This window comes from Amblyraja radiata, chromosome 5, assembly GCF_010909765.2.
Source record: "Amblyraja radiata isolate CabotCenter1 chromosome 5, sAmbRad1.1.pri, whole genome shotgun sequence".
NCBI lineage: Eukaryota > Metazoa > Chordata > Chondrichthyes > Rajiformes > Rajidae > Amblyraja > Amblyraja radiata.
This window is the reverse complement of record NC_045960.1, coordinates 109,583,851-109,607,581: the sequence shown is the minus strand read 5'-3', so window position 1 is coordinate 109,607,581 and position 23,731 is coordinate 109,583,851. Positions and strand designations below refer to the sequence as shown.

Genomic DNA, 23,731 nt, shown 5'->3' with positions numbered 1-23,731 from the left:
CTGATCATCCAACTCAGTATCCCGTACCTGCCTTCTCTCCATACCCCCTGATCCCTTTAGCCACAAGGGCCACATCTAACTCCCTCTTAAATATAGCCAATGAACTGGCCTCAACTACATTCTGTGGCAGAGAATTCCAGAGATTCACCACTCTCTGTGTGAAAAATGTTTTTCTCATCTCAGTCCTGAAAGACTTCTCCTTTATCCGTAAAAATATATTGGGTTTTGTTTTTAACAATTTGAAGAATTAAGTTATCAATCATTATCTGGTGTTTAAGAAGGAACTGCAGATGCTGGAAAATCCCAGGTACACAAAAATGCTGGAGAAACTCAGCGGGTGCAGCAGCATCTATGGAGCGAAGGAAATAGGCAATTGCCTATTTCCTTCGCTCCATAGATGCTGCTGCACCCGCTGAGTTTCGCCAGCATTTTTGTCCACCTAATCACTATCTGGCGTTTCTTACAGGTGGAAATAAATGCAGGCAACCGTGTAACTGAGCTGAAATAAAATGATGTTAAGGTAAACAAATAATTTGTCTGAAGAAGGGTTTCGGGCCGAAACGTTGCCTATCTCCTTCGCTCCATAGATGCTGCCGCACCCGCTGCGTTTCTCCAGCATTTTTGTCTACCTTCGATTTTCCAGCATCTGCAGTTCCTTCTTTAATAAAATGATTTTAAAACAATTTCTACCGTTCCACGTAAATCTTAAAAGGACGCAATATACGTATCAGTCCTTTTCAATGTACTATTTTTTGCTCCTTAATAGGATTCTATTGCAACTTGTAAGACCGCATCCCCATTTACTTTTTCCAAACTTCCTAGTTATAATATCAGCCGCACGGCTACACTTCAAATACGATTCAAGAGCTAGCCACTTGTCCAAAGGGGAGAACGGACAGACTAGGCGACCAATATTATCAGTAAAGCATTTAAGAAGGAACTGCAGATGCTGGAAAATCGAAGGTAGACAAAAAATGCTGGAAACATAGAAACATTGAAACATAGACAATAGGTGCAGGAGTAGGCCATTCGGCCCTTCGAGCCTGCACCGCCATTCAATATGATCATGGCTGATCATCCAACTCAGTATCCCATCCCTGCCTTCTCTCCATACCCCCTGACCCCTTTAGCCACAAGGGCCACATCTAACTCACTCTTAAATATAGCCAATGAACTGGCCTCAACTACCTTCTGTGGCAGAGAATTCCACAGATTGGCCATTCTCTGTGTAAAAAAATGATTTTCTCATTTCGGTCCTAAAAGATTTCCCCCTTATCCTTAAACTGTGACCCCCTAGTTCTGGACTTCCCCAACATCGGGAATAATCTTCCTGCATCTAGCCTGTCCAACCCCTTAAGAATTTTGTACGTTTCTATAAGATCCCTCCTCAATCTTCTATGAGAATGAAGAAACTCAGCGGGTGCAGCAGCAGCGAAGGAGATAGGCAACGTTTCGGGCCGAAACCCTTCTTCAGACTGAAGAAGTCTTAGTAAAGCAAGTCGTTTAACGGGTGATCGACTGCTTCAGCCTTGAGTTGTGTAAAATAAAAAGAATCGCGATTATATTCGCCAGGAAACATGCCTTTAACTTCTGTCAGTAGGGGGTCATTTGACACTTATTGTGTTTAATAATTACTTAAAAGTATATGGCATATTCTATTACTGTAATTACCATCAACGCTATAAGCCGTTGAAAGAAGTTATCTTTGATTCAAGAAAAGTAATTGTTGGGAGACGAGCTGTTTTTTTCCTAATCGCCACCCATACAGCGTCCTTGTTCCCGCTCGACATCAACTAATGGGCAGAGTTAGTGAAAGGTCCCGTCTCGCCATAGTGCATCAAACAGCGGGGGTGAAGGAGAGAGAAAAAAACCAGCCCGCTCTCCAACAAACCCTAGTTGGATAATACCGAACTATTAAAAAAAAAAAACGCGGGAAATGTTTTCAATTTGTTGTTGTTGTCCCCACAAAGTTGAACACTTTTAAAAAAACAATGTAAATTGCTCCAGGCTACACAACACGGACAACATAAACTGCTCTGGACAAGACAACATCACACACAGCATAAGTTGTACCAGACAACACAACACGTACATGACTCCAATGACTTCTCCCGTCAATTGCAAAAGTCGCCGGCGACTCTGGCTGCAGCGACCAATTCTACAAGTTAAACTCGCCTCGTTAGGTTAAATTGCATTTAGCTGGGATTTGAGCGCGCTAAACCTGACAGCATAAACCGGCCATTCCTGAAGTTAACCTCGCCTCGTTAGATTCAAGTCGCGCTTGGCTGGGTTAGGTTGCAAGCGTGCGAAATCTTACTCCATCGAACAGTTCGAAAGTTAAGGCGAAACTTTGCCAAAGTTAACCTCGCCTCGTTAGACGAACTTGCACTTAGTTGGGTTAATGTCGCTGCATCGAACAAATCTATAAAGTGTAAAGCTAAACTCTGCTAAAATCTGAAGAAGGGTCGCGACCCCGAAACATCACCCACCCATCCCTTCTCTCCAGAGATGCTGCCCGTCACCGCTGAGTTACTCCAGCGTTTTGTCTCTTTCCTTGCTAAAGTTAAAGGCACCTCGTCAGATTAACTCGCATGTAGCTGCGTTCGTGTGAGCGTCCGAAACCTCACAGCAACGACCAGCTCTGGAGTTAACCTCACCTTTGTGAAGACTCATTTACACTTGATGGAATAAAGTACAAATCTAAATTGTGAACTGGGCCGCTTTTGGGGCAGCGATGGCTTTGTGAATTGAAGGTAGACACAAAACGCTGGAGTAACTCAGCGGGACAGGCAGCATCTCCGGAGAGAAGGAATGGGTGACGTTTCGGGTCGAGACCCTTCTTCAGACTCAGACTTCAGATTAAATTCTCTAGACTTCAGATCAAATTGTAACCTGTATCAGCATTAGTGTCCGAAATATTACATTCAATAGAGGACTGGTGAATAAAATTAGCAACATTGGGAACTGAAGGCGGCAGAGGTATTAAAAATAGTTTCGTGAATTCTCAATGTACCATATCGTTCGAATTCGACATTTATTGATGCCTCTTCCAATTGCGACTATCAAGATCGCCTCTTCATTTCCACCCATCATTTAAATTTAGATTTAACTTTTCTTTATGTGAATGAAAAATAATGTTTTACAAATGTAACTTTTAGGTGGAGAAGCAGAATCCTCTCTCGACCACTGAATTGGGTGGACGATAAGATGTCCATTTCAACATCCGTGTAGATATGCCTTTCAAAACGTGTCTCGTGTTCTCGTTGTGATGCCACGCCGTTATCACATCTTTAACTCCCGCTCTGTTCTATAAACGTTTGACTTTTTTTGAGACTGGCCTTGTTATGTAATATGCTTTACCCAATGGAGCGCATTGTGAATCACTCCCAATAATTTCAGCGCCACTCCTGTGGCATTTTGAGTGAAATCGGATCAAGTGGAGGTGATTTGATTTTTTTAAAAAATCTTTGCAAGGCCTCTTGTCTATACCTTTCTCATCGAAATTTCGGATTCGAATTTTCTTTGAAATTCTGCATCACGGACAGCCTATAAGGCATAATCTGACATTGTCGCTCACTCCCTTCAACGGATGGGTGGTGTTTAGATTCAGAACAAAATACATGAATGTACAATACACGTAAAGCGAATTGGTCTTGTACAATGGTAGAATCTCCTAACCAAGGTCGTGCGTTTTAGTTTAAGAAATGGGATGTCAATAACCAATGCTATATCACCAGGGCAAGCGGATAGATAAGCATAGATACATCTCGCTGCATAAAGTGAGCGTCGTTTCAATTATAATAAACCCCGCACATAAACTCTGCGCCTGTAAAATTAAATCAATTGAGTCAATCTGCCCATCGCACTGAAATTATAGATGTACCCGTGTGAATGGTTGGAAAAATTGCAGTTGAGGCTCAAATATTGATCGTTCGTCTGGGATATAGTTAGCAGACGGGAATCGGCCTGCTGACAGAACTTTGCTTGAGGTGGAACACTCGAGTTAAAAACTTGTTGTTAAAATGAGGCAACTCTGCACACATACAAAACTTTCGCTCTCCCGTTAAATGCTGTGTAGTGAAATGAAACTCTCCAGCCACAGTCTTCGGATCCTGAAACCTCGTTAACCGCGATCAAAAAATCTGTCCGTAAAACCCCGCTGCATGTGGAACAGGTTCTACGATAATAGATAACGGGAACAGACCTTCTTAAACCGAAGGTGGACACAAAATGCTGGAGTAACCCAGGGACATCTCTGATGGTCAGGCAGCGTCTCTGGAGAAAAATGAATCAACTACTCCATTCTCCGCAGAGATGCTGCCTGACCCGCTGAGTTACTCCAGCATTTTGTGTCTGTCTTCGGTGTACGCATCTGCATTTGCAGTTCCTCCCCACACCCTCTGAAACCAAAACGATTTAATGATAAGGACAAGATCTACAAACAAATCGCTACAATGTTGAGAACTATATTCTCCACTCTGTAGCATCAATCCCCTTTTGTGTTTGAGTTTGACTTGAATGTATCTATGTACGGTATTATCTAATCTGTTTGGTTAGCTTGCAAAACAAGGCTTTTCACTGTACCTCGGTACACGTGACAAGAATAAACCCTAAACCCCAACCCAGAGCCGTCCACCGCTATCAGATGTAATCTTAACTCTTAGCAGAGTATATAACACCCGCTCACACAGCCCGTCGAAGTTCACCTCGGCCAAAACTGTTGATCGAAGAGAGACACAAAAAGCTGGAGTAACTAAGCATCTCTGGAGAAAAGGGAGAGGTGATGCTTCGGGTCGAGACCCTTCTTCAGACTGAGAGTCGGGGGGTAGAGGGACCCCGAGAGATATTGTTTTGATTTAAGGCGCGGTAGCCACATCACCGACAACAAAATCCTCGCTCATAAAATACCGCACGCTGCAAGTTTGTTAATAACGCCCGGCTTCAGCAGAAAGTATCAGAAGTCCAACATTAACACGACTTCCCCATTCTAATCAATGTTTGAAACATTTCCCTTCGCTGGAGTTCATCACAATAATAGATCGATATTTCTAAGTACCACTCACTTGTTGATCCGGCTGACTTGCTCATTCTTGCAGTCTTGCTGTGAGATTGGTTGGCGCCTGTTTATATTTGAATATATATATATATATATATATATATATAATTTAATTCTGTAAATATATATATATGTATATTTAAATATAGGGATTTTTTCGTTAGCCGGCAGCTAGTCCAACAAGATGTGTTCCCAATTACTCCGATACACTGTATTTTCACTGTCAACGATAACTTCTGATGAGATTCTGATGAGATTATCCTCTCGCCTCCGTGTCAGTCTTTACCCGGTGCCATCCATCAGCGGCCCACTTCTCTCCCCGTCTCCCTTGCGCCGTGGGAAGGATCCGATGGGCCGGTTCAGCCGGTCCATTCGTTGCACAGCTAGCCGTGGAAAGTTCCGAGCCTCAGAGCTGTCAGCGATGAAGGGAGAGAGAGAGACAGAGAGAGAGAGAGAGAGAGAGAAAGAGGGGGAGAGAGGGAAAAAATAAAGACTTTCGATTCAGGAGGGATTAACAAAAAAAAGGAACAGGTTGCAAGCAGTTTCCGGTAATGAGATTTTGTTGAAAGCATTCGGTTGCTTTTTGGTCAACTTGTCTCTCTGGACTTGGCGTGAGATATCAACGCGTTCACCCAAAACCTGGGACCTGCTACAGAGAAACACTGAGGAAAACTTCCTTCCCCGGACCTCCATAGATCCCAACCCATCGCTTTATCCCCCCCCCCCCCCCCCTCTCCGCCCTCCCCCCCCCCCCCCTCCCGACAACTATTAAACCATTACGTCAGCAGCTTTTAAGATGCCAATCGAATTCGGAGCTGTGCACAGACTTTAAAGTCACGACAAGAATTGTTGTGTTTGTTTTTTTTTAATTTTTCATAAAAGATGAAAGCGGCGGAGAGTTGAGCGAGAAGGGAAGGGCGAGGCGTCAAACTACAACCCAGCCAACTAGGGAACATATCGGCAATAAAGTGTTGGTCTTGTGAACCTGGCGAGAGGGAACTAGAGAGGGAACCGGAGCAAAGGCAGTGTTGCTTCTCACACCGATCTCCACAGTAATTGTCATCATTGTTCACTCATCATCAAATATATATTCTTAAAGCTACGCTTCTCGGCAATCTGGTGAGTAGATGATGCACATTGAAACATGGAAATGTTATATATATATGTGTGTGTGTGTGTGTGTGTGTGTGTGTGTGTGTGTGTGTGTGTGTGTGTGTGTGTGTGTGTGTGTGTGTGTGTGTGTGTGTGTGAGTGTGTGTGTGTGTGTGAGTGTGTATGTTTGTGTGTGAGTGTGAGTGTGTATGTGTGTGTGAGTATGTGTGTGTGTGTATGTGAGTGTGAGTGTGTGTTAGTGTAAGTGTATATGTGAGTGTGTATGTGAGTGTGTGTGAGTGTGTGAGAGTGTGTGTGTGAGTGAGTATGTACGTGTGTGTGTGAATGTGAGTGTGTGTATGTGAGTGTGTGTGAGTGTGTGTGTATGTGTGTGTGAGTGTGGGTGTGTGTGTGTGAGTGTGTGTGTGAATATGTGTGAATATGTGTGTGCGTGTGTGTGTGTTTATGTGAGTGTGTGTGTGTGAGTGTGTGTGTGTGAGTGTAGGTGTGAATGTGTGTGTGTGTGTGTGTGTGTGTGTGTGTGTGTGTGTGTGTGTGTGTGTGTGTGTGTGTGTGTGTGTGTGTGTGTGTGTGTGTGTGTGTGTGTGTGTAAGTGTATAAAAGAAGGGTCTCCAGGTTTTTGATTCTATCTTATATATTTTCTCTGTATTAAACTGGGCAGAAAGCGTTCAGGATTTCATTCACCCGCTATGTGTGTGTTTGTAAGGGAGATTTCCAACCTAGTAATGGTGCAGCTAGACTAGCTACTAATCTAGCACAGAGACACAGGCATTAGCAACTAACTAAATGCCGAGACACCGAGACTAACAACTAATCCAAGTACCATGACTAGTAACTAATCTAACAGAGGCATCCAGACGAGCAACTAATCTCATACCAAAGATTTCTCACTAAAAACTTTTTCATCCAGAGAGTTGTGAATTTGTGGAATTCTCTGCCACAGAGGGCAGTGGAGGCCAAGTCACTAGATGGATTTAAGAGAGTGTTAGATAGAGCTCTAGGGGCTAGTGAAGTCAAGGGATATGGGGAGAAGGCAGGCGCGGGTTATTGATAGGGGACGATCAGCCATGATCACAATGAATGGCGGTGCTGGCTCGATGGAGCCGAATGGCCTCCTCCTGCACCTATTGTCTATGTTTCTATGTTTCTAAGACTATCAACTAATCTCATACCAAGACTAGCAACTAATCACATACCAAGACTAGTAACTAATCTCATACCAAGACTAGCAACTAATCTCATACCAAGACTAGCAATTAATCTCATACCAAGACCAGCAACTAATCTCATACCAAGACTAGCAACTAATCTCATACCAAGACTAGCACCTGATCTCATACCAAGACTAGCAACTAATCTCATACCAAGACTAGCAACTAATCTAACAACACCGAGGCACGGATTTTGGAATAGTTTGGTACAATGCACAAACCCAAATGCAGAATAGCCGCGGCCAACGCAATGGTTTTGCAAAAAACGCTACTAGTATCCAATAGGTTGTGGAGCAGAAGAATGACTATTATTTAAACAACGACCATTATACATTTCCCAGCCCGCGATTCCCCTGGTCAATTTACCCACAGCTATTTTCAAACGTTTCAGGAACTACACTCAAGGCAAGGACCTCCTTCCCCTGCCACAGCCCATTCCCCTCTTTAGTTCTTCGCGTCGAAATTAACTAACGCTCCGAGTTGGCGAGAGATAGATAGATAGATATTTGACGAGCGGTCAGGGGGTTACCGACCTCGCTGGCGGGCATTGCCTCAACCGAAGGCCCAGACCATTGTTCTTGTCCGTGTTGAGGTTGGATTTGGCCCGCGGGGACCATGCGAATCGTACGAAAGTTTTCAGCGCAGTTGGAAGCTGCTACATTCATTGGTCCGCTACATTACGAGTGGGGATCCCGGTCGCTCAACTGGGCTGTGAGATCGCTCACGGCCGGCGGACGGGGCTTGACTTTGACGCGAACCCTCTGGTCCAAGTCTACCGATGCCTCCAGCGCGCTGCCAGCGGGCTCACTTTAACAGAGGCGCAGATCTCTCGCGGTGACATTCACTCTCTCCCCGGCCCACTTTCCAGCCACCGCTGTCACGTGACCGTAGAAACCCCCCCCCCCCCCCCCCCTTCCTCCCCTCTCCCACTTTATGAAGGCCATTTACTGTCAATTTGGACACTTGAGTCGCAACTGGCGGGGTTATGAGCCAATTATGCTCTGCTTGAGATTCGGAGCATCAAACCCAAGTCGAAACAAGGAACTGCAGATGCTGGTCTGCGAAAAAAAAGACACAAAGTGCTGGAGTAACTTAGCGGGTCAGGCAGCATCTCTGGAGAACAAGGATAGGTGGCGTTTCACAGAGTGCTGGAGTAACTCAGCGGGTTAGGCAGCATCTGTGGAGAACATAGATAGGTGACGTTTCACAGAGTGCTGGAGTAACTCAGCGGGTCAGGCAGCATCTGTGGAGAACATAGATAGGTGACGTTTCACAGAGTGCTGGAGTAACTCAGCGGGTCAGGCAGCATCTCTGGAGAACATAGATAGGTGACGTTTCGGATCGGGAGCCTTCTTCAGACTTCTTTGGTTCAATCTAACTCTGCCGTCAACCCAATTGTTCGTTGAACAAGCATGGACTACGCAACGCATTCACAAACACTTTATATACAGATAACATGTGTTCAATTGCATCGTTTAGTTTAACTTTTCGGGAAGTAAAACCTTGCGATAATGTAGCTACTTTAAGGCAGAACATCATCGCCGATGTTTAATTTATTCTGAACTTTTTCACGTCGTGGATTCATTCATCTGAAGAGGGGTCCCGACCCGAAACGTCACCTACCCATGTTCTCCACAGATGCTGCCTGACCCGCTGAATTACTCCAGCACTCTGTGAAACGTCACCTATCCATGTTCTCCACAGATGCTGCCTGACCCGCTGAGTTACTCCAGCACTCTGTGAAACGTCACCTATCCATGTTCTCCACAGGTGCTGCCTGACCCGCTGAGTTACTCCAGCACTCTGTGAAACGTCACCTATCCATGTTCTCCACAGGTGCTGCCTGACCCGCTGAGTTACTCCAGCACTCTGTGAAACGTCACCTATCCATGTTCTCCAGAGATGCTGCCTGACCCGCTGAGTTACTCCAGCACTCTGTGAAACGTCACCTATCCATGTTCTCCACAGATGCTGCCTGACCCGCTGAGTTACTCCAGTAGCTTCTTGTTCCCCGCAATATTCGAGCATCTGCTGTACATTGTATCTCTCGTTTAATCGTTCGTTTACCCGCCGGGATACGCGATACCAAAGCAGCGATAGAATTGGCGAAATAAACCGTATGAGCACTAGAATGGGGATTGGTAACTAACGAGGTTATAACAAGACGCAAAATGATTCACAGTCTCAAAGTTTACCAACATTTTCAAAGCATTGGGTTGACTAGTTGAAGTTCTTATTTGGCAATGCTAACAATATCACTGGTGGGGTTTTTTTTTTTTTGTAATAACACACAAAATCTGAAATAAGGAGTGGAATTCACAGGCTATTTTGTTCCTTAAAACGAATCTGCGTTGGTTCGAAGTCTGAAGAAGGGTCTCGTTGTGAAACGTCACCCATTCCTGCCCTCCAGAGATGCTGCCGGTCCCGCTGAGTTACTCCAGCATTTTGTGTCCATATTTTGGTAAATGTATGCTTTACGCCGCTCCAAACCTCTTCAAATGAACACCAGCGAAAATCTCAAATTACAACCTCATTCTGGGAATAACATCTGCTTAGGTGGTAGTTTGGGGCTGAACAGAAGAAAAAAAAGGGTATTTAAGAAGGAACTGCAGATGCTGGAAAATCGAAGGTACACAAAAAATCTGGAGAAACTCAGCGGGTGCAGCAGCATCTATGGAGCGAAGGAGATAGGCAACGTTTCGGGCAGAAACCCTTCTTCAGACTGAAGAAAAAGGGCAGATTGTTAGCTTAGGTAGACAAAAATGCTGGAGAAACTCAGCGGGTGAAACAGCATCTATGGAGCGAAGGAATAGGTGACGTTTCGGGCCGAAACCCTTCCTCAGACTGAAGAAGGGTCTCGACCCGAAACGTCACCTATTCCTTCGCTTCACTCCATAGATGCTGCCTCACCCACTGAGTTTCTCCAGCATTTTTGTCTACCTTCGATTTTTCCAGCATCTGCAGTTCTTTCTTAAACATGTTGTTAGCTTAGTTCAAGTTAGTTCAGTTTAGTTTAGTTTAGTTTAGTTCATTGTCATAGAAACATAGAAACATAGAAAATAGATGTAGGAGTAGGCCATTCGGCCCATCGAGCCTGCACCGCCATTCAATATGATCATGGCTGATCATCCAACTCAGTATCCTGTACCTGCCTTCTCTCCATACCCCCTGATCCCTTTAGCCACAAGGGCCACATCTAACTCCCTCTTAAATATTGCCAATGAACTGGCCTCAACTACCTTCTGTGGCAGAGAATTCCACAGATTCACCACTCTCTGTGTGAAAAATGCTTTTCTCATCCCGGTCCTAAAAGACTCCCCCCTTATCCTTAAACTGTAACCCCTTGTTCTGGACTTCCCCAACATCGGGAACAATCTTCCTGCATCTAGCCTGTCCAACCCCTTAGGAATTTTGTAAGTTTCTATAAGATTCCCCCTCAATCGTCTAAATTCTAGCGAATGTATGTATACCGAGGTACAGTGGTAAGCTTTCTGCTACGGTATAACCTGTTATAAAAGTAATTTCGGAAAATCTGTATGGCCGTCTGTAGTTTAGCTCAGTTTAGTTTGGTTTAGTTTAGTTTAGTTGATTGTCACCGGTTCGCGAGGTACAATAAAAAAAACATTTTTTTAGATTAGACCGACAAATGAAATTAACACCTGTTAACCCATCTATATATCTATCCCGCGGTCTAGGTTTAAGCTCAGGGGCGACCGCGCTTTTGCGGTTGCAGCAGCTAGACTGTGGAACAGCATCCCTCTCCTCATCAGAACTGCCCCCTCCATCGACTCCTTTAAGTTGAGGCTCAAAACTTATTTCTACTCCCTAGCGTTTTTGAGTCCCTCTGAGGGGGCGCTGTAAACAGTTTATGTATGTATTGTTGGGTCTGTGTACCGTTGTATGTATCACATTAGTATCTGCACTGATGTACAGCACTTTGGTCAACGTGAGTCGTTTTTAAATGTGCTATACAAATAAAAATGACTGATTGATTGATTGATTGGTGAAGAAACCTGCGAGGGTTCCTTGTCTCCCATTGATTCATAAAGACTCCTCACACCCTTGTAATAGTCTGTTCGAACTTCTGCCATCCGGCAGACGTTACAAGGCCTTCTACGCCCGAACCTCCAGACTCAGGAACAGCTTCATCCCCAGAGCTATAGCTGCTCTGAACCGGCCCTGCTGAGTGCCCCCCCCCCCCCCCCCCCCCCCCCCCCCCCCCCCCCCATGAACTGTCTCCCTCGGATGGTCACGTCCCACATCGACCCGGCACAGACACATACTTGGCATAGAGGGAGTACAGAGAAGGTTCACCAGACTGATTCCTGCGATGTCAGGACTTTCATATGAAGAAAGACTGGATAGACTCGGCTTGTACTCGCTAGAATTTAGAAGATTGAGGGGGGATCTTATAGAAACGTACAACATTCTTAAGGGGTTGGACAGGCTAGATGCAGGAAGATTGTTCCCGATGTTGGGGAAGTCCAGAACTAGGGATCATAGTTTAAGGATAAGGGGGAAATCTTTTAGGACCGAGATGAGAAAATCATTTTTTACACAGAGAGTGGTGAATCTGTGGAATTCTCTGCCACAGAAGGTAGTTGAGGCCAGTTCATTGGCTATATTTAAGAGGGAGTTAGATGTGGCCCTTGTGGCTAAAGGGATCAGGGGGTATGGAGAGAAGGCAGGTACAGGATACTGAGTTGGATGATCAGCCATGATCATATTGAATGGCGGTGCAGGCTCGACGGGCCGAATGGCCTACTCCTGCACCTAATTTCTATGTTTCTATGTTTATATTGCTTTAACTGTTTTTTTTAATTTATTTTTTTAAATCTTGTTTCTCTGGGTGTCTACATGTTTAGCTAATTAAGTTATGACATCGGATGGAAGCTGCGTACCCAAATCTTATTGTACCTCTGTGCAATGGCAATAAAATATATTATTATTATTATTATTATTAAAATGAACTTCTTCTTGGGTAGGCCCTTTGTGAAAAGATGTGTGGGAAGGAACTGCAGATGCTGGCTTACACCGAACTTAGACACAAATGCTGGAGTAACTCAGCGGGACGGGCAGCATCTCTGGAGAGAAGGAATGGGTGACGTTTCGGGTCGAGACCCATCCTCAGACTCCACAGAGGGGAAACAGCGAGAGAGGGTGTCGCACAACCCTCGTCGGAGAGAGGAGAACTTCTTCAATTGAATAGATAGAAACAGAAACATCGAGAATAGGTGCAGGAATCGGCCATTCGGCCCTTCGAGCCAGCACCGCCATTCAATATGATCATGGCTGACCATCCAAAATCAGTACCCCGTTCCTGCTTTCTCCCCATATCCTTTGATTCCGTTGGCCCTCAGAGCTAAATCTAACTCTCTCTTGAAAACATCCAGTGAATTGGTCCCCCACTGCCTTCTGTGGCAGAGAATTCCACAGAATCACAACTCTCTGGGTGAAAAAGTTTTTCTTCACTTCAGTCCTAAATGACCTACCCCTTATTCTTAAACTGTGACCACATTTCACAGTGGAACAGACAAGGTGTGTAGGAGAGTCGCGCAAATGCTGGTTTAAACCGAAGATAGACACAAAATAGCTGGAGTAACTCAGCGGGTCAAACAGCATCTCTGGAAAAAAGGAATGGACTGACTATTCCTTTTCTTCTAAAAAAAACCGGTATGTTTCTTTTTGTGAAACACACCAATTCAGACTTCTTCAGACTGAAGAAGGGTCTCGACCCGAAACGTCTCCCACTCCTTCTCTCCAGAGATCCCGCTGAGCTACTCCAACATTTTGTGTCTATCTTCGCTTTGGGAAAAGATATAGCGCGTATACGCCAAGCACATCAGTATAACATTTTGGCGTGTACTATGCTGTACGCGGTAAACTCAGTTCCACCGATTGCATGGGCAATCTACCGGCTTCGACAAGGGGCAGCAAAGAGTTTGTACGTTCTCCCCGTGAACTGCGTGGGTTTTTCTCCGGGTGCTCCGGTTTCCTCCCACACTCGAAAGACGTACAGGTTTGTGCGTCAATTGGCTTCGGTATCATTATAAATTATTCCCTAATGTGTGTAGTATTGAACTGGTGTACGGGATAATCGCGTGGACTAGGCGTGGACTAGGTGTGCTGAAGGGCCTGTTTCCATAGAAACATAGAAACATAGAAAATAGGTGCAGGAGGAGGCCGTTCGGCCCTTCGAGCCAGCACCACCATTCGTTGTGATCTTGGCTGATCGACCCCTATCAATAACCCGTGCCTGCCTTCTCCCCATATCCCTTGACTCCACCAGCCCCTAGATCTCTATCTAACTCTCTCTTAAATCCATCCAGTAAGTTGGCCTCCACTGCCCTCTGTGGCAGGGAATTCCACAAATTCACAACTCTCTGGGTTAAAAAGTATTTTCTGCCCTCAGTCCTAAATTATCTCCCCTTTATTCTAAGACTGTGGCCCCTGGTTCTGGACTCGCCCAACATTGGGAACATTTTTCCTGCATCCAGCTTGTCCAGTCCTTTTGTTATAATTTTATATGTTTCTATAAGATCCAGTCTTTTCAATCTTTCCTCATATGACGGGATTTGGCCTCCACTGTCTTTCAGTCTGAAGAAGGGTCTCGAACCGAAACGCCAGCCGTTCCTTCTATCCAGAGATGCTGCCCGACCCGCTCAGTTACTCCAGCATTTTACATCTATCCTCGGTGTAAACCAGCATCTGCAGTTCCTCTCTATATCTATAAACAAAACGTCCATGGGCTTGGGGGTGGACGGCGGGCCTAGGATTGATTAGTCAGCACTAATTGTCATTGAAACGACCGTAGATTACAGCGATATAGATGCCACCATAATTCGATGGGTCTGAAGGCAGACGTGAGGCAGGAGGGTGGCAGATTTTCGAACAGTGAAGCAGATGCCTTGCACAAAAAACAATCCGGCAGTCTCATGCTCGTTGTCACTGATACTAGTTATGTGTTGCAGATTTATTAGATTAACTCCATTTAACTTCTCCAGCTGGTGTGATAGGGGATTGGATAGGGGATCTGCTGTATATTAGCCCAGCTCTCGGAATCTCTCGCCCGGTGTTGTAACGGCTCCATTTATTTAACGCCGACACTAAGTGTGCTGGGAGGGAACTCAGGCAGCATCTCTGGAGGGAAATTGACAGTAGACAATAGACAATAGGTGCAGGAGTAGGCCACTCGGCCCTTCGAGCCAGCACCGCCATTCAATGTGATCATGGCTGATCATCCCCAGTCAGTACCCCGTTCCTGCCTTCTCCCCTGACTCTGCTATCTTTAAGAGCCCTGTCTAGCTCTCTCTTGAAAGTATCCAGAGAACCGGCCTCCACCGCCCTCTGAGGCAGAGAATTCCACAGACTCACAACTCTCAGTGAGGGAAAGTCTCAGTTCTAAATGGCTTATCCCTTATTCTTAAACTGTGGCCCCTGGTTCTGGACGCCCCCAACATCGGGAACATGTTTCCTGCCTCTAGCGTGTCTGAAAGTGTTTCCTCGTCTCCGTTCTAAATGGCTTACCCCTTATTCTTAAAGGTGCTGTGTCTGGTCGAAACTGTTCTTCAGCCTGAAGAACTCAGAACTGGTGCATTTCTCTACACAAAACCCACACCACACTTATTGTTTTGTATTCTATCTTCGATGTAAATCAGCTTCTGCAGTTCCTTCCTGCACATTCTGTCTGCCCCACTGCAACATCTGCCTACTTTGATCATAAGATCATAAGTGATAGGAGCATTTGGCCCATCGAGTGTACGCCATACGTTCTCCGTATGTCCCAAGTGTGGGGAGATTTCCCTCTCTAGACAAAATCGCGATGGTATCGGGATCTGATAGAAACTTACAAAATTCTTAAGGGGTTGGACAGGCTGTATGCAGGAAGATTGTTCCCGATGTTGGAGAAGTCCAGAACAAGGGGTCACAGTTTAAGGGATAAGGGGGAAATCTTTTAGGACCGAGATGGGAAAAACATTTTTCACACAGAGTGGTGAATCTGTGGAATTCTCTGCCACAGAAGGTAATTGAGGCCAGTTCATTGGCTAGATTTAAGAGGGAGTTAGATGTGGCCCTTGTGGCTAAAGGGATCAGGGGGTATGGAGAGAGGGCAGGTGCGGGATACTGAGTTGGATGATCAGCCATGATCACATTGAATGGCGGTGCAGGCTCGAAGGGCCGAATGGCCTACTCCTGCACCTATTTTCGATGTTTCTATGTTTCTAAGTTATGAGAGGAATAGACCAGATAGACGAACAGAGGCTCCTGCCCAGAGTAGGGGAGTCGAGAATCAGACGTAGGTTGCAGGGTGTGGAACTGACGGGGGAGGTAGTTGATCATGGTACATTTAAGGCAGGTACACAAAAATGCTGGAGAAACTCAGCGGGTGCAGCAGCATCTATGGAGCGAAGGAAATAGGCAACGTTTCGGGACGAAACGTTGCCTATTTCCTCCGCTCCATAGATGCTGCTGCACCCGCTGAGTTTCTCCAGCATTTTTGGATGCCTTCGATTTTCCAGCATCTGCAGTCCCTTCTTAAACACATATATTTAAAGCACAGGTGCATGGATAGGACAGGTTTCGAGAGATATGGGCCAAACACAGGCAGGTGGGACAAGCGTAGATGGGACATGTTGGTCGGCGTGGCCAAGTTGGGCCGAAGGGGCTGTTTCCACGCTGCGGGACTCTGTGACTCACTCCGATCCCACAAATCTCTGACAAGGATCAGCAAAAGCGCCTGCGTTAAATGTGTTAATTGCAGAATACATAATAGTGTGTTTTCGCCACACGCAAACTGGAGGAACAGCACCTCACATCGGCTTGGCTAACTTACAACCGAACGGTGTATGAACGTTGAATTCTTCAGTTTTTGTTAACACTGCCCTCTCTTTCCTGTGCCCCCCCACCCCCAATCTCTCGCCACCTCGCCCCACCCCCTCCCACCCCCTTTAGCTTCACATTTCACTTCTCCTCTTCGCCTCTAGCCTTTGTCCACCCATCCCACACCTTACCTGTATCCACCAATCTGGGTTTGAAGAAGGGTCTCGACCCGAAACCTCTCCCGTCCTTTTTCTCCAGAGCTGCTGCCTAACCAGCTGTGTTACTCCAGCACTTTGTGCATTTTCTCTTCGTAAACCAGCAACTGCAGTTCGTTGTTACTCCGCGTTTTGTTTTTAAAGAAGACCTGTCCCTGGGGCAGATCGCTCAGAGAGACTTAGGGATGTGAAAGTCAATAAATGAACACAGAAGATAGGTCCGAGGAAGGGTTCCGACTCCCGACGCGAAACGTCACCTATCCATGTTCTCCACAGATGCTGCCTGACCCGCTGAGTTACTCCAGCACTCTGTGAAACGTCACCTATCCATGTTCTCCACAGATGCTGCCTGACCCGCTGAGTTACTCCAGCACTCTGAAACGTCACCTATCCATGTTCTCCAGAGATGCTGCCTGACCCGCTGAGTTACTCCAGCACTCTATGAAACGTCACCTATCCATGTTCTCCACAGATGCTGCCTGACCCGCTGAGTTACTCCAGCACTCTGTGAAACGTCACCTATCCATGTTCTCCACAGATGCTGCCTGACCCGCTGAGTTACTCCAGCACTGTCGGTGTAAACCTTTACCATTTGCAGTGGGGTAGGGGGGGTGTTGTCTATTGTGGGGTGGTTGCTGAAGAATAACTCGAAGAATTCCGACCCAAAACGTTGCCTTTCCATTCCCTCCACATATGCTGCCTGACCCGCTGAGTTCCTCCAGCACTTTGTGTTTTACTCAATATTCCAGCACCTGCAGTTTCTTGTCCCCCCCCCCTGACATTAAAAATAAATTCAATGATAGACGTTCCACAATACCTTAAAATAAGAGTAACGTCACATATTGAACTATCTTCGATCGGACATAGGACTTCAATGTTATATCCTTGTACTAAATGTTGTACCTTGTGTCATTTACATGTACACGGTGGACATTTGTCCCTTAATGAACGCGAGGGAAATGCAAACGGTAGATGTTTCGGCAGTTTCAGTGTGGATAGGATGCCACAAACATTCACAGAACTCTCCCGTGTTTCCCGCCTGGATCACTGGTCGCGTGTGAACGATGAGGTGGAGTTGCTGCCTCACGGCGCCGGAGACCCGGGTTCGATCCGACCACGGGTGCTGCCTGTACGGAGTTTGTCCCTGTGAGCCGCGTGGGTTTTCTCCGGGTGCTCCGGATGCCACCCACACTCCAAAGACGTACAGGTTCGTAGTTTTATTATTAGCTTATGTAAATTGTAAATTGTCCCCAGTGTGTGTAGCTAGGACAGTGCTAGTGTATGGGTAGGCGCGGACTGGGTGGGCCGAAGGGCCTGTTTCGTGCTGCATCTCCGAAGTCTATAGTATGAGTGCCCCACTCTCGGACCAATGGCCCCGGTACAATGCTGACGGTGCCGTGAAATTGTATAGTGGGGAGAGAATGAACTGCAGGCGCAGGAATCGCGACCAAAACACAAAGTGCCGGAGGAATTCAGCAGGCCAGGCGGCATCTGCAGAGGGAATGGACAGGCTGAAGAAGGGTGTCAACCCGAAAACCCGCCTATTCATTCCCTCCACAGATGCTGCTTATCCCGCGGAGTTACTGCTACCCCCCCCCCCCCCCCCAGTAATTTGGACTGGTGCAGACCCATTGCAGACATGTTTGTACGTTGGGACCTACTTGACCCGGAGAAACAGTGCAAGTGGTTTACAAGAATGATCCCAGGAATGTATAGGTTAAGCTATGACGAGCGTTTGTCGGCACTGGGCCTGTTCTCGCTGGAGTTTAGAAGAATGAGGGGGGACCTAATTGAAACTTACAGAATGGTGAAAGGCTTGGGTAGAGTGGATGTGGAGAGGATGCTTCCTCTAGTGGGAGAGTCTAGGACTAGAGGTCGTAGCCTCAGAATTAGACATTCTTTAACGAAAGAGATGAGGAAACTTTTCTTCAGTCATAGGGTGGTGAATCTGTGGAATTATTTGCCACAGAAGGCTGTGGAGGCCAAGTCAGTGGAACATTTTAAGGCTGAGATTGACATATTCTTGATAAGTACGGGTGTTTGAGGTTATGGGGAGAAGGCAGGAGAATGAGGTTAGGAAGAAGAGATAGATCAGCCATGATTGAATGGCGGAGTAGACTTGACTGGCCGAATGGCCTAATTCTACTCCAATCACTTATGACAGTAAGTGTTCTCCCGGGGGGACGATATTGTCAATGTTTAACCCCTGCACGACATTGATAGCCCGTTCTATACACCTATAGGGTCACACGGGCCCTTCGTTCCATGTCGACCAAGATGCATCATCTACGATAGTCCAACCCGCCCATGTTTGGCCAATGCGCCTCTACAACTTTCTTTAGTCAGAGGGTGGTGAATTTGTGGAATTCGTTGCCACAGAAGGCCGCGGAGGCCAAGTCAATGGATATGTTTACGGCGGAGATTGACTGATTCCTGATTACTGCCAGTATCAAGGGTTCCGGGGAGAAGGCGGGAGAATGGGTTTGATAATGAAAAATTGATCGGCCACTGGGATTGAATGGCTGAAGAGCTTGATGGGCAAGATGGCGTAATTCTGCTCCTACCATTTATCAACTCGACGACTATGCCCATAGCAGGGCAAGAGGTGGGTCATAGTGTTCCGTTGTCGAGGTAGACAAGAAACAGGAATGAGCAGTTCTTCGGTCATTTCAATTGAATACAAGCGGTTGTAGTAAATACTAGAAGCATAGAAACATAGGTATAGGATTAGGCCATTCGGTCCTTTGAACCATCACCGCCATTCAATATGATCATGGCTGCTCATCTAAAATCAGTATCCCGTTCCAGCTTTTCCCCCCATATCCATTGATTCCTTTAGCCCTAAGAGCTAAATCTTAACTCTCTCTTGAAAACATCCAGTGAATTGGCCTCCACTGCCTTCTGTGGCAGAGAGTTCCACAGATTCACAACTCTCTGAGTGAGAAAGTAGAACTACCTTCATATGTTTGACGCTGAAAGTTTGTACTCGTCTTTTTGCCTCTACCCGGCAGCGACTAGGCACAAGCAGAGCTATCCAGAAGGTTACAGGTGGCAGTCCGAGATCCTTTAATAATACGCTTCCTCTGGCTCTGCCGCCGTGATGTTGTTGGTGGAATGACATGAAATAAATTACAAAGTCGAGCTTCCTTTCACCTCTGCAACGCAATCGGGGACCACGAGACATAGGTTTAAGGTTAAGGGGCCAAAAATGTATAGGAATCTGGGTGTATGTAACGAGCTGCCGGAGGAGGTAGTTGAGGCAGGGACTATCCTATCGTTTAAGAAGCAATTAGACAGGTAGATGCAACAAGTCAGTCTGAAGAAGGATCCCGATCACATGATCCTTTTCTCCATAGTTGCTGCCTGACCCGCTGAGTTACTCCAGCTTTTTTTGTTGTTGTCTATTTTAGGTACTTGGGTGGGACGGGTTTGGAGGGATATGGGCCAATAGACAATAGACAATAGGTGCAGGAGTAGGCCATTTGGTCACTTCGAGCCAGCGCCGCCATTCAATGTGATCATGGCTGATCATCCCCAATCAGTACCCTGTTCCTGCCTTCTCCCCATATCCCCTGACTCCACTATTTTTAAGAGCCCTATCTAGCTCTCTCTTTTGAAAGCATCCATAGAACCAGCCTCCATCGCCCTCTGAGGCAGAGAATTCCACAGACTGTTGTGTTCAAGAAGGAACTGCAGATGCTGGAAAATCGAAGGTAGACAAAAATGCTGGAGAAACTCAGCGGGTGCAGCAGCATCTATGGAGCGAAGGAAATAGGTAACGTTTCGGGCCGAAACCCTTCTTCCACAAACTCACCACTCTCTGTGAGAAAAAGTGTTTCCTCGTCTCCGTTCTAAATGGCTTACCCCTCTTACCCCCCTCTTATTCTTAAACTGTGGCCCCTGGTTCTGGACTCCCCCAACATCGGGAACATGTTTCCTTCCTCTAGTGTGTAGCCCGTAACAATCTTATATGTTTAAATGAGATGCCCTCTCATCCTTCTAAACTCCAGAATGTACAAGCCCAGCTGCTCCATTCTCTCAGCATATGACAGTCCCGCCATCCCGGGAGTTAACCGTGTAAACCTACGCTGCACTCCCTCAATAGCAAGAATAGCAAGAAGTAGGTTGGGAATGTTGACTAGTTAACTGGTTCTTCAATAGACTAGCTGAAAAATCCATGATAAATCTACTAATTTTTCTCTCCATTCTCTCACCTAACGATGGCAGGTGGGACTAGCGTAGATGGGGCATGCTGGTAGGTGTGGACAAGTTGGGCAGAAGGGCCCTGTTTCCACGCTGCACGACTCCATGACTGAAGAAGGGTTTAGAAACATAGAAACATAGAAAATAGGTGCAGGAGTAGGCCATTCGGCCCTTCGAGCCTGCACCGCCATTCGATATGATCATGGCTAATCATCCAACTCAGTATCCCATCCCTGCCTTCTCTCCATACCCCCTGATCCCTTTAGCCACAAGGGCCACATCTAACTCCCTCTTAAATATAGCCAATGAACTGGCCTCAACTACCTTCTGTGGCTACACTTACACTTTCTGTGTAAAAAATGATTTCCTCATCTCGGTCCTAAAAGACTTCCCTCTTCTCCTTAAACTGTGCCCCCTAGTTCTGGACTTCCCCAACATCGGGAATAATCTTCCTGCATCCAGCCTGTCCAACCCCATAAGAATTTTATAAGTTTCTATAAGATCCCCCCTCAATCTTCTAAATTCTAGCGAGTACAAGCCGAGTCTATCCAGTCTTTCTTCATATGAACGTCCTGACATCCCAGGAATCAGTCTGGTGAACCTTCTCTGTACTCCCTCTATGGCAAGAATGTCTTTCCTCAGATTAGGAGACCAAAACTGTACGCAATACTCCAGGTGTGGTCCCGCCAAGACCCTGTTTCGTCCCGAAACGTTGCCTAGAGTCTCTTGCCCAGAGTCGGGGAGCCGAGAATCAGACGTAGGTTGCAGGGTGTGGAGCTGACGGGGGAGGTAGCTGAGCCAGGTATATTTAAAGCAGGTAGACAAAAATGCTGGAGAAACTCAGCGGGTGCAGCAGCATCTATGGAGCGAAGGAAATAGGCAACGTTTCGTCCCGAAACGTTGCCTATTTCCTTCGCTCCATAGATGCTGCTGCACCCGCTGAGTTTCTCCAGCATTTTTGTGTACCTGCCATGACTAATAAACGGTGACGGTATTGGTGGAATAACATGAAATAAATGATAAAAGTTTTTAAGGCTTTACCCTCTGCAAAGGCGCTCTGCACTGCGGCCGAGCCGGGGATAGGCAAATCTATCCATCTCACTGCAAATTGTCAGTAAGAAAAGCTTCCGCTCGAACTATTTTAGACAAAACTTTCCTGTTGAAAATGGATAAATCCCGCCACATGAAGGTCTGAACAATGACCGAATGCAGTGTGGTGGCTGTGGCCGCGCTGGCTCGGAGCTTACAAAGAGCGGATTAGTTGGCACCTAGGCTGACTGATTCGAGATGGCTCCAGTCATTCAGCGCCGCGGGGAGCCCCATTGTCCGCCGCCTGATTCCGAGTTTTCACAAACTCGAAACAAAAGTCAAATTCTTTTCAAAATCATCCCCGTGTTTTTGGTCTATGAGGTGACTTGGCGGAGTGGCGGGCAAGCCAGCGGCTTGACTCTCCCTGCGAGTCTAGGTACTCCTCTAATGAGTGTGAGAAAATCGCCTTTTCTTGCAGACACAAGTGCAGGAATGCTTTGGCACACACGGAAAGTGCAGAGGGGGATTTGCTGCAAATGCCGATTTGTGTTGATACAGAGAGTCACATGAAAAGCGGTATACTGTAAAGCCAAATGCTAAATTTAATTCACTATTAGACTGCGAAGTCAAGGTGGGGGTGGAGGGAGGAGGGGGGGGGGGTAGATTATCAGAGGGAGCTCAACTACAGTTTGCGTTTCATTGTTTTTTTTACCCATTTTTGTTATGTTTCAGTTTACTTTTAGTTTCGAGATCTTCTCGCGTATGGCGTGCAGTTGTAGGTCAGCTTGTTCTATTTGATCTTATCTGTGCACGTCGTGTTGATTGCATTAGTCGGACCACATGAAGGTTGCAACAGGCCCTTCGGCCCACCGAGTCCACGCCGACCATGCATCAGCCTTAAGGAGCTGGACAGGCTAGATGCAGGAAGTTTATTCCCGATGTTGGGGAAGTCCAGAACAAGGGGTCACAGTTTAGGGATAAGGGGGAAATCTTTTAGGACCGAGATGAGAAAAACATTTTTCACACAGAGAGTGGTGAATCTGTGGAATTCTCTGCCACAGAAGGTAGTTGAGGCCAGTTCAATGGCTATATTTAAGTGGGAGTTAAATGTGGCCCTTGTGGCTAAAGGGATCAGGGGGTATGGAGAGAAGGCAGGTACAGGATACTGAGTTGGATGATCAGCCATGATCATATTGAATGGCGGTGCAGGCTCGAAGGGCCGAATGGCCTACTCCTGCACCTAATTTCTATGTTTCTATGTAAAACAGTAGACCTTTTCTACAACTTAAAACACCACCCTCTCGCAAACCACAACTATCCACCGAGAAAACCGAAGTGGGAAAGATGTTATGATCCAGGTAGTGAGTGGTCTGCAGTCACAACTCAGGCCCAAATTGAATATTTTAGTCCTTAATCTCACGTTCGCTTCTCCCCCCCCCCCCCCCCCCCCCCCCCCCTCCCTCCCTCCCCTCTCCCCATTCCAGAAAAAAAAGTTAGTTTACAAGTCGTAGCACAAAGCTTCTCTCTTCACTTTTAGGTTAGGCGGACCCGAGTGACCTGCGAAAGTTAATTAGGAGGTTGACAAAGAATACGCTGGAGTAGAATGCATCGGCTCTCGTCTGCTGGCCGATGTTATCTATCAATTAGGAAAATCGTTGAGGTGGCTTCATTGTCGAGTCTAAGACCCGTGGTCGGCGGACAGCGGTTTGATCAGCTAAATCTGATAGTTAAATTGAGGGGGGGGGGGAGTACCGTTCTCGTTCAAAACCCGGCCAGTGTCAAGAAAATGTGGTGGAATTAAAATAGTCCACAATCGTCACCACGGTCCCGTTTTTCTCAGCACACCCAAGCATAGTTGGTCTATGATGTAATGGGCGCTACCACTGGATAGAGGCGCGACCTGGTAACCTGGCGGCCGGCTATTAAAAGTTAACATTCAAAGTTTGTTTTCACTATTTCTACCGCAAACAAACTTTCTTAAAAATCTGGACCAAGAAACCCGAAAACATCTTTACTTCCACTTTCTCAGCACAGACTATTGAAGAGGAGACATGTACAGTAGTCTAATTGCTCGCGTCTAATTA

General features: G+C 46.4%; 1 protein-coding gene across 1 annotated transcript in view; it reads right to left on the bottom strand.

Annotated features, from left to right (window-relative positions):
- The window catches only part of nr2e1 (nuclear receptor subfamily 2 group E member 1), a 67,174-nt gene extending 59,041 nt beyond the window's left edge, over positions 1 to 8,133 (bottom strand). Inside the window, exons 1-2 of the mRNA XM_033022094.1 lie at positions 7,914 to 8,133; positions 5,064 to 5,468 (exon numbers count right to left, since the gene is read on the bottom strand). Coding sequence (XP_032877985.1) covers positions 5,064 to 5,088 — 25 coding nt within the window. The 5' untranslated portion in view covers positions 5,089 to 5,468; positions 7,914 to 8,133. The remainder of the gene's footprint in view (positions 1 to 5,063; positions 5,469 to 7,913) is intronic.
- Between the last annotated feature and the right edge of the window lie 15,598 nt (positions 8,134 to 23,731).